We start from the raw sequence: 14,957 nt of genomic DNA, 5'->3' as shown, positions 1-14,957 counted from the left end.
CATAGCTAGAGCAAAGGAGACTACAAAGCCTGCCCCCACAGTCACCTACTTCCTCCAACCAGGACACACCTACTCCAGCAGAGCCACACCTTCTAACAGTGCCACTTCCTATGGGGGCCATTTCCTTTCAAACTACCCACAGGCATTATGGACATTTTTACATAATAGAAATTGGAAAATGTCTGCAGACCAAGGCTTATACACAGAAGTGTGAGCAATCTGAGTGAGTTCTTTTGGCCTACCATGGCAAAACACCATGACCTGGGTAGCCTACAAATAAATCTGCCTCTCACGTTCTGAAGCTGTCAAGCCCAAGAGTGGGCTGTGGGCAATTTACTGTCTGGTGAGGGCCACGTATTTGTTCACTGCACTTTTTGTTGCCTCCTCAAATGGCAGGGGACAGTCATTTGTTGTATGTCTTCCTCCCTCTCTAAAATTCTGGTTTTACACTCTGATTGTTGTGTTACTGTTTTGTCAATAAATTACAAATAAGCAAATGCTTTTGATTCCTACCTCAACCTAACAAAAACACATAATGTAGCATTTTTATTAGACAAGACTTGGTTTTTACATTTCAACAGGCATGACATATAACACTTGAACAAAATGTCCTAGCAAAAACCACTATTACAGGAAGTATAATAAGCACAATTTATTTAAATAAATGCTTCAGTAAGAAATGGAGAATTCGCTGGGCAGTGGAGGCACACACCTTTAATCCCAGCACTCGGGAGGCAGAGGCAGGCGGATATCTGTGAGTTTGAGGCCAGACTGGCCTACAGAACGAGTTCCAGGACAGGCTCCAAAACGATACAGAGAAATCCTGTCTCTAAAAACCAAAAAAAAAAAAAAAAAAAAGAAGAAGAAGAAGAAGAAAGAAAGAAAGAAAGAAAGAAAGAAAAAGAAACGGAGAATTCCTTGCCTGTACTTATTTTTTAATGTATATAAATGCCTTTGTAATATTCATAGTCTTTAATCAAATAAATACACTTCTAGGAATTTTCCTTAAGGAAATTAATAAGAATGTGTATAAAGGTTTATCTCAAAATGGTCACTGTTGCCTTATATTTTTTGATGCAAAGCAACCTAAATATGCTTTTCCCCTTTTATTGAAAATACATTTTTTCTTATATAATAAATCCTCCCTCTACTCCACCCAGTCCCTACTACCTCAGCTCCTGTCTGGATCTACCCTCTTCTGTCTCTCATTAGAAAACAGGCACCTTAGGGATAATAATATCAGACAGAACAGACACTCCCAACACAGCAGAATAGGACAAAACAGACAAATAGAAGGAAAAGAGGCCAAGGAAAGACACAAGAAATAGACACAGAGATCAACTCAAAGTTGCACAGTCAGGAATACCATAAAAACACTAAACTGGAAACTATAACGCAAATGCCCTATAGGGTAAAAAGAAAGAAAAAATTTAAAATAAATATAAATAAAGTAAAAAAATGAGATAATAATAAGAACCATGGTATTATTAGACAAGGAACCTCCAAAGATGCCATTGGGTTCTGTTGGCCATCTATTAGTGGGCATGCAGCCTACACTTAAGAGTAGTTAGTTTCCCTTGGAGGGAATCAAACTTTCATTTGCAAGTGGTTATCACTTGGAGATAGCTTGTGGGCTAGTCCACTTTTAGCTCTAGGATCCCATCTAGTGCAGACCTGTGAAGGCTCTCTGCACCATGTTGCAATCTCTGGGAGTTCATAGGTCATCAATCCTGTTGATTTAGAGGGTCTTGTTTCCTTGGTGTCCTATATCTCTTCTGGCTCTTATACTCTTTCCAGGCCTCTTCTTTAGGGCTTAGTGTTGTTCTAAGGTCTCTCACTCCCAGCATATTGTTTATCTGTGGGTCTCTAAATAGGATACAGATTTAAACAGAGAATTCTCAAAAGAAGAAATTCAAATGTCTGAGAAACACTTAAAGAACTGTTCAACATCCTTACCCATCGGGGAAATGCAAATCAAAAGCACTTTGAGATTTCATGTTATATCTGTCAGAATGACTAAGATCAATCAATAATACAAATGGCAGCTCATGCTACTAAGGATGTGGGGTAAGGGAAACATGCACCTTGGTGGCAGGACTGCAAACTTGTACAGCCATGATAGAAATCAGTGTGGTGGTTCCTTGGGACGACAGGAATCAATCTACCTCAAAATCCAGCTATACAACTCTTGGGCATTTACCCAAACCATGCTTCATCCTACCGCAAAGACACTTGCTCAGTCATGTTCATTGCTGCCCTGTTGTTTGTTTGTTTGCTTGTTTGTTTGTTTTTCAAGATAGGATTTCTCTGTGTAGCCTTGGCTGTCCTGGAACTCACTCTATACACCAGGCTGCCTTCAAACTCACAGAGATCTGCCTGCCTGTGCCTCCGGAGTGCTGGGATTAAAGATGTACACAACCGAAGGGCGTTGGTGACACACACCTTTAATCCCAGCACTCGGGAGGCAGAGGCAGGGGGGTCTCTTTGAGTTCTAAGCCAGCCTGGTCTACAGAGCGAGTTCCAGGACAGCCTCCAAAACAATACAGAGAAACCCTGTCTCGAGAAACCAAAAAAAGAGGCACACAACCACTGCCTGATCACTGCCCTAAAGATAATAGTCAGAAATTGGAAACAACCTAGCTGTCTCTCAACAGATGAAAAGAAGCAAGCTGAGGACAAGTACTTGTGACAAGTACAGGGTGACCAATCACCTCCTGATTCTATGTTCCCACCATGCTAGGTTGTGCTCCCAGATACTGTAATGCAGAAGAAACAATTCTTTAAGTTGCTCTTGTCAGGTATTCACTGAATCAGTGAGAGAAGTAATGCTAACATGGTCAGTGTCTCGTTGATTTGTCCAGGCTGGCTTGGAACTCACAGTTCTCCAGTAGATGCCTCCCAAATAGCTGGAATTACATTTTAGCCACCGGGATGGTCCCTTACATGGTTCTGATACACAGAGAAATTGTCACCAGTGATAAAAGGCATTGAAATAAGCTAAAGCCCTTTTGGTCTGCATAGAAGGGACTTCTGGTGTTGCTTTCACGTGACAATCCTAGCTTTAATGGATGCCACTGTGTCAATTTCAAAGTCAGTTTCCTTAGCAAACCCATAAGATACCAAAAACAAAGTCTCAGTCACACAGAGAGAACCTTAAGAAAATAAGTTTAACTTTCTGTATAAGTATATTTTTACCTTGTTTGGCCTATTTTTTTTGAAGAGCCATAGACTGCAATTCATGCTGCCCAGGTATGCACTGGAGCATAGCTGACCATCCAGTGGCCACACCCATAATGAAAACTACTAGCTCCTCAGTTAGGAGGAGAAGCTCATGGGCCCTGTCTCTGGGTTGGAAAAATGACTGGCTTGATCTTGCGCTGCTATGAGTTCATAGGAATAGGAGTCTTTCATAAGAATAGGAGCCTTGCATGTTCGGGAGACATGGTTCTGGTCTGGGCCACACTGCAGCACCCACCACACACACCTCCTGTTCTTAGAATCTTTCTACCCCTCCCAGGTCTATTTTTATAAACAGAAATCCACACATTATGTAATCATTTTCAGAATGTGGGACAGCAACACAGTGTCACTTGTTGAAAGAAAACTCCTAAGCCTCCCTGCAGCCAGAACTCTGAGGATGAGGCCCAGTGATCTGTTTTGGTAACTTGCTGGTAACTTTGATGCATATTCAGGTTGGAAAATTACTATCATCAGGTAATATTTGGGTTTTCATTTAAACCTCCCAAGAAAGCTTCATTAAGTACTAGCTCAAGACCATGAAGCTTTTCCATACTTGGAAAAGAAAATATTATGATAGCTCCTTCTTTCTTTCTTTTTCAAATTTAAGTGGGTCTCGTTGTGCAGCCTTAGCTGACCTGGAGCTCACTATATATTCCAGACTGGCCTTGAACTCACAGTGATTCGTCTGCCTCTGCATCCCCACTGCTAGGATTAAGCCTTGTACCACCACCTCCTGGCTGTTTGTGATAGTTCTAAAACAAATCATTGACCCCTTGCAAATATAAATTTCATAGAACAAGAACAGCTTCTCGATTCTTCCCTCTGCAAACAGGCAGATTGCTAAATAGTTTAGCTGCCTCCTACGCTGAGTGCATGAAAAAGAAAACTGGAAAACATCGGTAGGCTTTCTCAGAAAGAAATCCACTGTTTTTACTTTTTCTTTTGAAACAGCGCCTCAGTAATTTGCACTGAAGACCCTTTTTACTGATTCTGTAGCCCTAGAAGGAAGGCCTTGAATTGCCCATCCTTCTGTCTAAGCCCCCAGAGGAACTGGGTTTCCAGGACTGCACCACCAAGTCTGGCTTTCCATTTGTGGTGTATTTTAAACATCTGCCTCTACTGTTGAGGGGTGCTCACAGGTTACAGAGGAAGGGAATCTAGCAGGAGCTACTCTTTGAGCCCCAAGTTCCTGCTCACATTGTGCTGGAGATGAAGGAAAAGGCAAAGCCTATCAGGGAATGATGACATCTTAAGGGGCTTCAAGGACTTGGCTCACAGCTAGAGACCTCCTCAAAACTGATAGAACCAATCCCTAAGATACACAATACAGACTCTACCACCTCCCCACCCCACTCCAAGCTGTTTTCCAGATTTTCCATTTTTTGTTTTGTTTTTTGAGACAAGGTTTCTCTGTATTGTTTTGGAGGCTGTCCTGGAACTCACTCTGTAGATCAGGCTGGCCTCGAACTCACAGAGATCTGCCTGCCTCTGCCTCCCGAGTACTGGAATTAAAGGTGTGTGCCACCAACACCCAGTTCCATCTTTCTTTAAATATAAGAAAAAGCCAGGCTAGAGAGAAGACTCAGCTCTTAAGAGCACTTACTGCTCTTCCCGAAAACCAGGGTTTGAGCCCCATCATCCACAGGTAGACAATTGTCTGTACTCAGTCCTTAGGGATTTGACTCCCTCTTCTGCCTTCAGTTGGCATTGTATGCAGGCACAACTGTGGTCCACAGAAGAGCGTGCAGGCAGTCAGTAGCATAGCTTCCTTCCACTCTTCTCCTAGTCTCTCTGCCCCATGTTTCACAAAGCTATCCAACCACCACAGTCCCAAACGACTTACCAATATGCATTCTTATCTCCTTGGAACTAAACCCAGACTCGTGTTGGTCCTCATCTTACTAGACTTACCAGCTTTGCTTGATGCAGTGAGTCGCTGCCTCCTTACGACATTTTCTTCTGATCACTTACAGAAAAAGATGCTTCCGTTAGGAACGCAATGATAAATACGTAATCCTTGCTTTTACTTCCATTGGGAAGTTTGCTAACTGCCAAGGAATTCTGGGCTTTCAGAATTTCCCATAAACCTAATTGCAGCAGTACTGCCAAGACTTTTTTTTTTAAGATTTATTTATTATGTACACAGTGTTCTGCCTACACATATGTCATCTCGCCAGAAGAAGGCACCAGATCTCAATATAGATGGTTGTAAGCCACCATGTGGTTGCTGGGAATTGAACTCAGGACCTCTGGAAGAGTAAGCAGTGCTCTTAACCTCTGAGCCATCTCTCCAGCCCCCTGCCAAGGCTTTTTAATGACATGGCACACATAGAAAAATGATATAGTCCCCAAAGTCTGGGAATACTACACAAGACAGAAGGGAAGGGAGTCCCCACCCCCACCTGAGGACTGGGAAACAAGCTTCACACATGAATCCAGTGACTCCAATTGAGTCCTCAAGTGTAACTGTCTCGCCGGCTTTCCTGTCCTACAGCGACAGTGCGAATGTTTAATATCCTTAGAATAGACCTTCCTCTCCCAAGAATTAGACCAGGAGGCTCAGCTTTCTTCCTAGATGCTCTTTAATGGGGAACAAGATCAATTCTCTCAATTCATTCACTTGAGTGTCTTCTATGCTCCGAGGCATATAGCACACCAATAAACAGTGTTTGGCATTGGTTAAAATCTTGCTCCAGATAGCATCGGTTCAGTGACAATGAGATATCATCTCTTTTTCCCCCCTGATTTTTAAAAATGAATTAGCTAGTTAATTATTTTTTTTCCATCCCAATCACAAGTTTTCCTCCCTCCCTTCTTTCTTCCAGTCCCTCTCCCCATTCACCACTCCCTCCCTCAAGAAGCTATCTCTTGTTTTGGTTTTTCAAGACAGGGTTTCTTTGCATAGCCCTGGCTGTCCTGGAACTAGCTCTGTCCGACCAGGCTGACCTGGAACTCACAGAGATCTGCCTGCCTCTGGCTTCTGAGTGCTGGTAGGCTTGCACCACCACAAAACCATCTCTTTTTTTTTTTTTTTTTTTTTTTTTTTTTTGGTTTTTCGAGACAGGGTTTCTCTGTATTGTCTTGGAGGCTGTCCTGGAACTCGCCTTGTAGACCAGGCTGGCCTCGAACTCACAGAGATCCACCTGCCTCTGCCTCCCGAGTGCTGGGATTAAAGGCGTGCACCACCAACGCCCGGCTCCACAAAAAACCATCTCTTAATTGAAACGAGCTTTGAATTGTACTTCTCTATGAGTCAAAAGAAATTAGATGTGTGTTACTTAGAAAGAGACACCTTTTTAAAAAGACATGTCAAAACCTTTGTTTCTTCACACATTCCTTCAATAGGTGTTCTCCTTGACTTTTAACCCATTGTGAGCAGCAAGCTTGGTCCTTTTGAGGGATGGGGGGGGGGTCGTTTCTCTGTGTAGCCTTGCTGTCCTGGAACTCATTCTGTTGACCAAGCCGGCCTCGAACTCACAGAGATCCAAGCAGACGGCTTCTAGGCCCTACCTCCGATGTTCATTTCCGGTTTCTATCCCCTATATTCAAGTCTATCACTCCCATGTCGCACCTCCACACTAGCCCCTAGCCCCACCCCCATTCCTAGCCTTCATGTCCACCCTACTATCCCTCAACTTCACCACCTACCTTTCACTCTCCACCCTCTCCTAGCTTTTACTTCCGCTGGGAAGTTTGCTAACTGCAATTCTAGTCATTCTTTTCTCATCTTCATTTTCTCACCCCCTTTTCTATAACTGCCACAAGAGGGCAGCAGTTTCACACATATGAATTATACTCCGGCATTGGGGCTCATTAAAATGGAAACTCATCCCACGAGAGATGCTCTCTCAGCCCGGACTTTTGGGAGAGGGTCTAGGCCCTGCCCTGGATGAAATGACGGACTCTGGACACCCCCATGGAGGGCCTCACTCTTCCTGGGGAAAGGAGTGGAGATTGGCAGAGGGGGAAGGGGTTGGTGGGAGGCTGTGGGAGGAGGGGAGGGAGAGGGAGAGGGAGCTGGGATTGACATGTGAAGTAACCTTGTTTCTAATTTAAATAAAAAAAGACAAAAAATGGAAACAATCATACACTAAAAATAAAGGGGACACAAAGTTGGGTGGGTAGGGAAAAGGGATAAATCTAGGAGGGGTTGTGGGGGGAGTGAATACAATCAAAACACATCATTTGGCATTCACAAAGAACTGACGGTACGGTGATAAAATGGTATTGAGGTCTATAGATTTTTGTGGAAGAAGAATGGTCTCAGTGGGAGAAGGAGAGAATGATTGAGGGAACTGGAGCATGAAGACGAACAAAATTCATTTTTACACGTATAAAATGTCAGAATTTTTCACTGAAAAATTTTTTTTGTTTTTTCTTTTGTTTGTTTGTTTTGTCTTTTGTTTTTTGAGACAGGGCTTCTCTGTAAAACAGTCCTGGCGGTCCTGGAACTCACTCTGTAGACCAGGCTGGCCTCGAACTCACAGAGATCCACCTGCCTTTGCCTCCCCAGTGCTGGGATTAAAGGCATGCACTACCACCACCCGTTGAAAAATATTCTTTTTTTTTTTTTTTTTTTTTTTTTTGGTTTTACGAGACAGGGTTTCTCTGTATTGTTTTGGAGACTGTCGGTCCAGCCTGGCCTCGAACTCACAGAGATCCCCCTGCCTCTGCCTCCCGAGTGCTGGGACTAAAGGCGTGCGCCACCACCGCCCGTCGAAAAATATTCTTAATTGAAAAATTTTATAATTAAATCCCAATACTTGTTGGGTTTAATTTAATTAAATTTAAGAGTGATAAAGATATATACATATATTACTATACTATCATGTAATGATGTATAATATATATATATATATAATGTCCAAATTTTATTTTGCCTTTTACCTTTTACTTAACTATCTCAACCATATCAATACTAACAATAGTATGATAATAAATTAAGTCATTTTCTAAGAAAAAAAAAGGTTCAACAATCCAGCATCTTGCTCTGTATACATGTCATATTCTGTTAGGAATGATGAACAAAATACCTGTCCTATTCTGTTAACAGTTTCCCAAATGGAAAAGAAAATCTCGCAGAAGTGTGAGGAGCTGACTTGTTTATGTCTCTTCCAGATACAGGTCAAGAAGAGGGGAGGCAGAACAGAGAGCAGCTCCAAACCTCAGACTAGATCCGAATGTAACTTCCTGAACCAGGATGGAGGGGGAATCTTACCAAAATGAAACCACGGTCAACGGCACCCCAGTAAATCACCAGGCTTTGGAACGCCATGGGCTGTGGGAAGTCATCACTATTGCAGCTGTGACGGCTGTGGTCAGCCTGATGACCATTGTGGGCAATGTCTTGGTCATGGTCTCTTTCAAAGTCAACAGTCAGCTCAAGACAGTTAACAACTATTACCTGCTCAGCTTGGCCTGTGCAGACCTCATCATTGGCATCTTCTCCATGAACCTGTACACGACTTACATCCTCATGGGTCGCTGGGTTCTCGGAAGTCTGGCTTGCGACCTTTGGCTTGCACTGGACTATGTCGCCAGCAACGCTTCTGTCATGAACCTTCTGGTGATTAGCTTTGACCGTTACTTTTCCATCACAAGACCACTGACATACCGAGCCAAGCGTACCCCAAAGAGGGCTGGCATCATGATTGGCTTGGCCTGGCTGATCTCCTTCCTCCTCTGGGCACCAGCAATCCTCTGCTGGCAGTACTTGGTTGGGAAGCGGACAGTACCACCCGATGAGTGCCAGATCCAGTTCCTCTCCGAGCCCACCATCACTTTCGGCACTGCCATCGCTGCCTTCTACATCCCTGTCTCCGTCATGACCATACTCTACTGCCGGATCTACCGGGAAACAGAGAAGCGAACCAAGGACCTGGCTGACCTCCAAGGTTCCGATTCTGTGGCAGAAGCCAAGAAAAGAAAGCCGGCTCACAGGACCCTGCTCAGATCTTTCTTTAACTGCCCTAGACCCAACCTGGCCCAGAGGGAAAGGAATCAGGCCTCCTGGTCATCCTCCCGCAGAAGAACCTCAACAACAGGAAAGCCAACTCAGGCCACTGACCTAAGTGCTGACTGGGACAAGGCTGAGCAGGTCACTACCTGTAGCAGCTACCCCTCCTCAGAGGATGAGGCCAAGTCCACCACTGACCCTGTCTTCCAAGTGGTCTACAAGAGCCAAGCTAAGGAAAGCCCAAGGAAGGAATTCAGTACGGAAGAGAAGAAGGAAACTTTTGTGAGCGCTCAGACTGAAAACAATGACTACGACACTCCCAAATACTTCCTATCTCCGGCTGCTGCTCACAGACTCAAGAGTCAGAAGTGTGTTGCCTATAAGTTTCGATTGGTGGTAAAAGCTGACGGGACCCAGGAGACTAACAATGGCTGTCGCAAGGTGAAAATCATGCCCTGTACCTTCCCGGTGTCCAAAGATCCTTCACCAAAAGACCTGGATGCCAACCTCAGTCATCAAATGACCAAACGAAAGAGAATGGTCCTAGTCAAAGAGAGGAAAGCAGCCCAGACCTTGAGTGCCATTCTCCTGGCCTTCATTATCACATGGACCCCATACAACATCATGGTCCTGGTTTCCACCTTCTGTGACAAGTGCGTCCCTGTCACCCTGTGGCACCTGGGTTACTGGTTGTGCTATGTCAACAGTACCATCAACCCCATCTGCTATGCTCTCTGCAACAGAACCTTCAGGAAGACCTTTAAGATGCTGCTCCTCTGCCGGTGGAAAAAGAAAAAAGTGGAAGAGAAATTGTATTGGCAAGGGAACAGCAAGCTACTCTGAATAGTCAGCAATGCCCCTCAAAAGAATAACAGCCACAGTCTGGTTTGCTCGTTCTGAAGAACATCATCTGCCATCCCGAGTCCCCAAAGACTTGCCAAGGCTCAAGGTCTCTTGTCAAATGAAGAGTCACACACATAGCAATGTCTGCCATGTGGAGTGAGTCTTGCCTATTACCAAGGCAAGACTGATGCCACTAGAGTTGGCTGGTGAATCAGAAAGGCAGACTTGGGGCCCTTCTTTGGAAGTACACTTGAGTCATTGTGGACAATGACTTTGGGAACTGATCTGTGAAGGATAGGACCAGATGAAAATCTTCCCCTGTGGCATTCTGTCGTAGAGCATTGTGCAATATGTATGTGTCTGTATGAAATTGTCTTATACCAGTGAGAATCAGGAGAATGCAAGCCACTGTCACCTCTGGATGAGAGTGATATTCCACTGGGTTCTAAGAATATCACTCTTTGTAATTTAATCAGCATTGATTATGCAGCTATCACGTGCTTTGCTTTGTACTGTAGCATGTTTTTCTGTTTATATACAGAATGATGCTCTTACTCTCCCTTTCGTAACTATGACAACCCTGTACCCAGTGAAACCATGGTGATTCCCACAGACCATCAGTCTTTCAGAATCCTGAGTTAAGAAGGATGCTGACGCCGAGCGTTGGTGGTGCACGCCTTTAATCCCAGCACTCGGAAGGCAGAGGCAGGCGGATCTCTGTGAGTTCAAGGCCGGGGTGGACTGACAGCCTCCAAAACTATACAGAGAAACCCTGTCTCGTAAAACCAAAAAAAAAAAAAAAAAAAGAAGGATGCTGACATTGGCACACTTTGCCACTTTGCACACTTGGTCTCTTAGAGGGGCTTCTATTCTGCTACTAATAATGATCAAGTTTCCATACAATTATTTTCGTGTTTTACCAATGAGGTAAACAAATATTGTATATCCTTTTTGGTGCCCATTTGGAGTCTTTTATTAAATATGCTGTGTTCTCAGGAGAAACTGATTGTACAACAGCCCTGTCCAGTAAGGATCCTCTCCAGGATAATGAATGCTGGGTCTTTTATGCTGTTTTCAGGGGAGTTGCTTTGTAATCTCCTCTCAGGACAAGTCAGACACAAAACATAGAAAACAAATAGGATTCCTTTCATGCTTTCAAAATTCCTTAAGAGTTTTTGAAGTTCCCAATCCCCCTCATCCAGACCCCTAACTCACACACAGACAATGTACAGATCACTGTCCTATGCTGGGAAAGAAGTGTTATTTGGGCAGACAGAGGGGAATATTGTTTCTTTCTTTTCTTCTCCCTTCCCTGCCTCCCTCCCTCCTTTTCTTATATGTCTTTCATATTTGAAAGAACTGACTTCCTTGCTCAGTCCTATCTAAATTCACCCATAGAATTGAGGGTTTAGTGCAGCTGGCTATGGTCCTCATACATGACCTCTTTGGGTAGGAGGAGCCCAGTGATCAGGCACTTGCTTCCACATGCATGAGGCACTAGATTCCATCCCCAGCACCACAGCAAACATTGTTTAAATGCAAGTTTCATCTTAAAAACTAAGTGTAAGTAACAGGGACATAAAAACAGAATTTATGAACATACACGTGCACCCTGGGATTATTTAAAAATGGAGTTTAACTAAACTATTTAACTGAAGTATTTTTATATAAGCAAACTGGAAGTAGAGTGATGAGAGTGATGCTCGGTGGAGAGTGCTTGCCCAGCGTGCCCAAAGCCCTGGGTTTGAGTTTCAGAGTGGGGGGCAGGGGGACGGCTAAGATGCTTCCTGTGATGACTCTAAAAATAAATACATACACAAGAAACGAAAGCTGCGAGAGAAACAAAATTAATGAAAGATCCACAGTAAAAGCCGTGCAGTACTACATGAAGAACTGACAGGTGGAAAGTCCTGTCAGAAACTTTCTAGTTAAATCTGCTATCATTTGATGCTGTGCTAAAACATTCTCTACAATCCAGCTGGGTGTGGTGGAACACACCTTGTAATCCCAGCCCTTGGGCAGGGGGCAGCTTTGTCTATAGCAAGATCCTGTTTCAAAAAGAAAAAAAAATCTGGATTTCATTTCACTCTGTGGAAGCCAGCTCTGTCTCAACCTCATTTTCTAAGAGGATGAAAAAAAAAAAAAAGACTTGACCTGGTTTCCTGGGAATTAGATGTGTACCCGAGTTCTTTCTCTGACCCTGGAAGAACAGAGTTACACGTCAAGGAGCTTCAGGATGGGGGACTCTTGGCCAGGACAAGGCTAGTCCACCCAGGCCTCCACTCCAGCCCTGCAGAGATCTGATGCTGAGACGGAGCATGTCTGATGCACCATGGCTGTGGAGCCTTTTGAAGGGCAGGTCGACACCTGCCAAGAATTTAGTGAAAATACTAATTGGCTCAAATCTCTGAGACAGAGGTTCCCAGGCCTATGTGATACCAGGAGGGTGTGGCTTTATGCAAAAACCTGCTCTACCAGCTCTAGACATGCTTGACTCTTTTTCTTTAAGGCCTTGACTGCTGGCAGAATTAGAAATCTTTCCTTGAAAATGGTTATTTTAATCCTGTATTCATCACTTGCAATACAGGGATAACCCAGTTAAAGCAAAGGGACCCAGGCCTGGGGTGGAGAGAGTATTGCTCCACCATCACATAGAATTAGCCTTTTTAGTTTATCTTTTGTGAAATTGAGCCTCACTGGCTTTGGAGAGTAGTCAGGGTTATAGGGTAACATGCACATTAACAAAGACAAAGCATACCCCCAAAACCACTAGAGGAAACTGAAGTTTCCTAGAGTCAGGGCCTTGGGTGGGGTCTTCAGAATGCAGACTCCACTGTAAACTACAGGTACTGGGTAAGTACCCAGGACATGAGCTGACCTGACCCTAGGCCTCCTGGGCTAAGATCCCAGACCCCAGTCTCCTGAGTTGTCTGTGATAACTTTGTTCAGCTTTAACTACTTAACTATTGGATGATATGTGTTGCTAATGATGTGATTTGTTTCTCTTTGGCTGTGAATTTGGTGACAAGTCCCAGTTTTCCATTCATGTTTTGGTTAAACAAGGCGCTTTGTAGACACTCCTCAGCTTTGGTCCTCCGGTAAGTGTCCTCTGAGGATGAAGCTGTGGGCTCTTTGTAACTGTGAAATCTATACCTGAACTCCTGGGTTGGCGCATGCAGCTGCCTACTATAAATACCTGAACCACAGAAAAGCACATTGTACTCGTGTTCTTCTGGGTATTAAAGACATTCAACCACACAGTGATTCCATGAAAAGTGCTAAAACTGGAGAATGTGCTCTGGTTAGCACGATGGACCCTGTCTGTAACAGGGTCCTTCCCAGCTCTGCATGGCCTTCCCTTTTAAGATAGGGCACACAATATGGAATGCACATCCCTGTTGCTACTTTCTGTGATCTGACATTCCAGCTACCAATGATGAAGTTAAGATTAAATAATGATGATAAAAAGTCTGTGGCTAAAACTCTTCCTTTCTCCCGTAGGACGAGGGCAAGGGATAGGCCTGGAAGCCCAGCTGTTCTCAGGCAGGGACTCTGTGCCAAAGGGAACAGCCTCCCTTTCTCCCCTGTCATCTCATTACCATTCTGTGATTGTAATTTTCCATCTCCTTCCGGTCATTTCATCGGTAAAGTTCAAGATTATGCAAGCTCTTCACTAAGTTAAGAAAATCTAGACAGGGAGTGGGTAGCTGTGTTAGGAAAGGAGCCAAGAGCACCTAATTATTTATTTATTTGGTTTTTAGAGACAGGGTGTCTCTGTGTAACAGCCCTGACTGTCGTGGAACTCACTCTGTAGACCAGGCTGGCCTCCAACTCACAGAGATCTACCTGCCTCTGCCTCTGCCTCCCAAGTTTTGGGGTTAAAGGCATGCTCTATCACTGCCCAGCTCAGAAGCACATTTTAAAAAGAACAAATTATTTTGAATTTAAACTTTATAAAAATTGAATAAATACTACAAACAACTCTTTACCCTTCATCTATTTTACAAATCCATTAAAATTTTGTCCCATTAGTGAGCACTCTCTCAGTGTGCTGACACATGACTTTTTTTTTCTCTACTGTCTTAGAGTAGGTTGTCTCCATGTGTTTCTTTACCTTGGAATGTCTCCCTGTAGTTTCTTAAGAACAAGCTTACTTTATGTAACCACTTCATAAATGACAAAAATCAAGAAAATTGACATTGCTACAATGCTGTTCTGTAGTCTACAGACTACTCAGATTTCACCACTTATACAAATGCTGTTTGTTATGAGAATATGTTTACAGTTCAGGATCTAATCTAGGACCAAACAGAGCACTCTGCCGTGGCATGTTTAGAACGCTTTAGTCTGGAGGAGGTCCTCGGCTTTTCTTTGCCTTTCATGCCCTGTGCATTTTCAGGCTCTTCTGCATGCTACACAAGCACTCTTTTGTTGATCTACAGACTCAATCCCACAATGGTCTTGAACTTTCCTTCCCCTTCTTGAGACACTGCCTGGCTGTCTAGGAACTCAAGATTCCCCAACCTTAGTTTCCTGAGGGCTGGAACTATAGCATTAGTGACTCCCCACCCTGATTTAACTTCCTTTTAATAAGTAGAATATTAATGTTTGTTAAAGTCAAAACTACAACCAAGTTTACTTAGAGAAGCATTCCTTTGCTTTGTCCTCTATTTCTCTTATCTGATTTCATCATTGTCTAGATAACAGTCTCTGTTTCTTCCCTTGGTTTCTTTAACAAGACAAACAAGAAAAAAACAAAGGCCAGCAAGACGGCTCAACAGATAAAGTTGCTTGCCTCCAAACCTGAGTTTGATCTCTGAGACCCTTGTGGTGGAAAGAGAGAACCAGTTCCTGCAAACTGTCCTCTGATGACACACCAACAAAATAAAGAAATGTAAAAAGCTTTTAAAAATTCTTT

The 14,957-nt window shown here is 43.7% G+C and overlaps 1 protein-coding gene across 1 annotated transcript in view; it reads left to right on the top strand.

Moving 5' to 3' along the window:
- Positions 1 to 13,831, top strand: part of Chrm5 (cholinergic receptor muscarinic 5) — a 57,268-nt gene extending 43,437 nt beyond the window's left edge. Inside the window, exon 2 of the mRNA XM_040746009.1 lies at positions 8,359 to 13,831. Within this exon, the coding sequence (XP_040601943.1) occupies positions 8,441 to 10,039 (1,599 nt within the window). The 5' untranslated portion in view covers positions 8,359 to 8,440 and the 3' untranslated portion in view covers positions 10,040 to 13,831. The remainder of the gene's footprint in view (positions 1 to 8,358) is intronic.
- Positions 13,832 to 14,957: the final 1,126 nt, after the last annotated feature.

Source organism: Mesocricetus auratus, unplaced genomic scaffold (genome assembly GCF_017639785.1).
Source record: "Mesocricetus auratus isolate SY011 unplaced genomic scaffold, BCM_Maur_2.0 Super-Scaffold_100004, whole genome shotgun sequence".
NCBI classification, from domain to species: domain Eukaryota; kingdom Metazoa; phylum Chordata; class Mammalia; order Rodentia; family Cricetidae; genus Mesocricetus; species Mesocricetus auratus.
The sequence above is the reverse complement of the archived record's forward strand: the minus strand, read 5'-3'. Positions and strand labels throughout refer to the sequence as shown.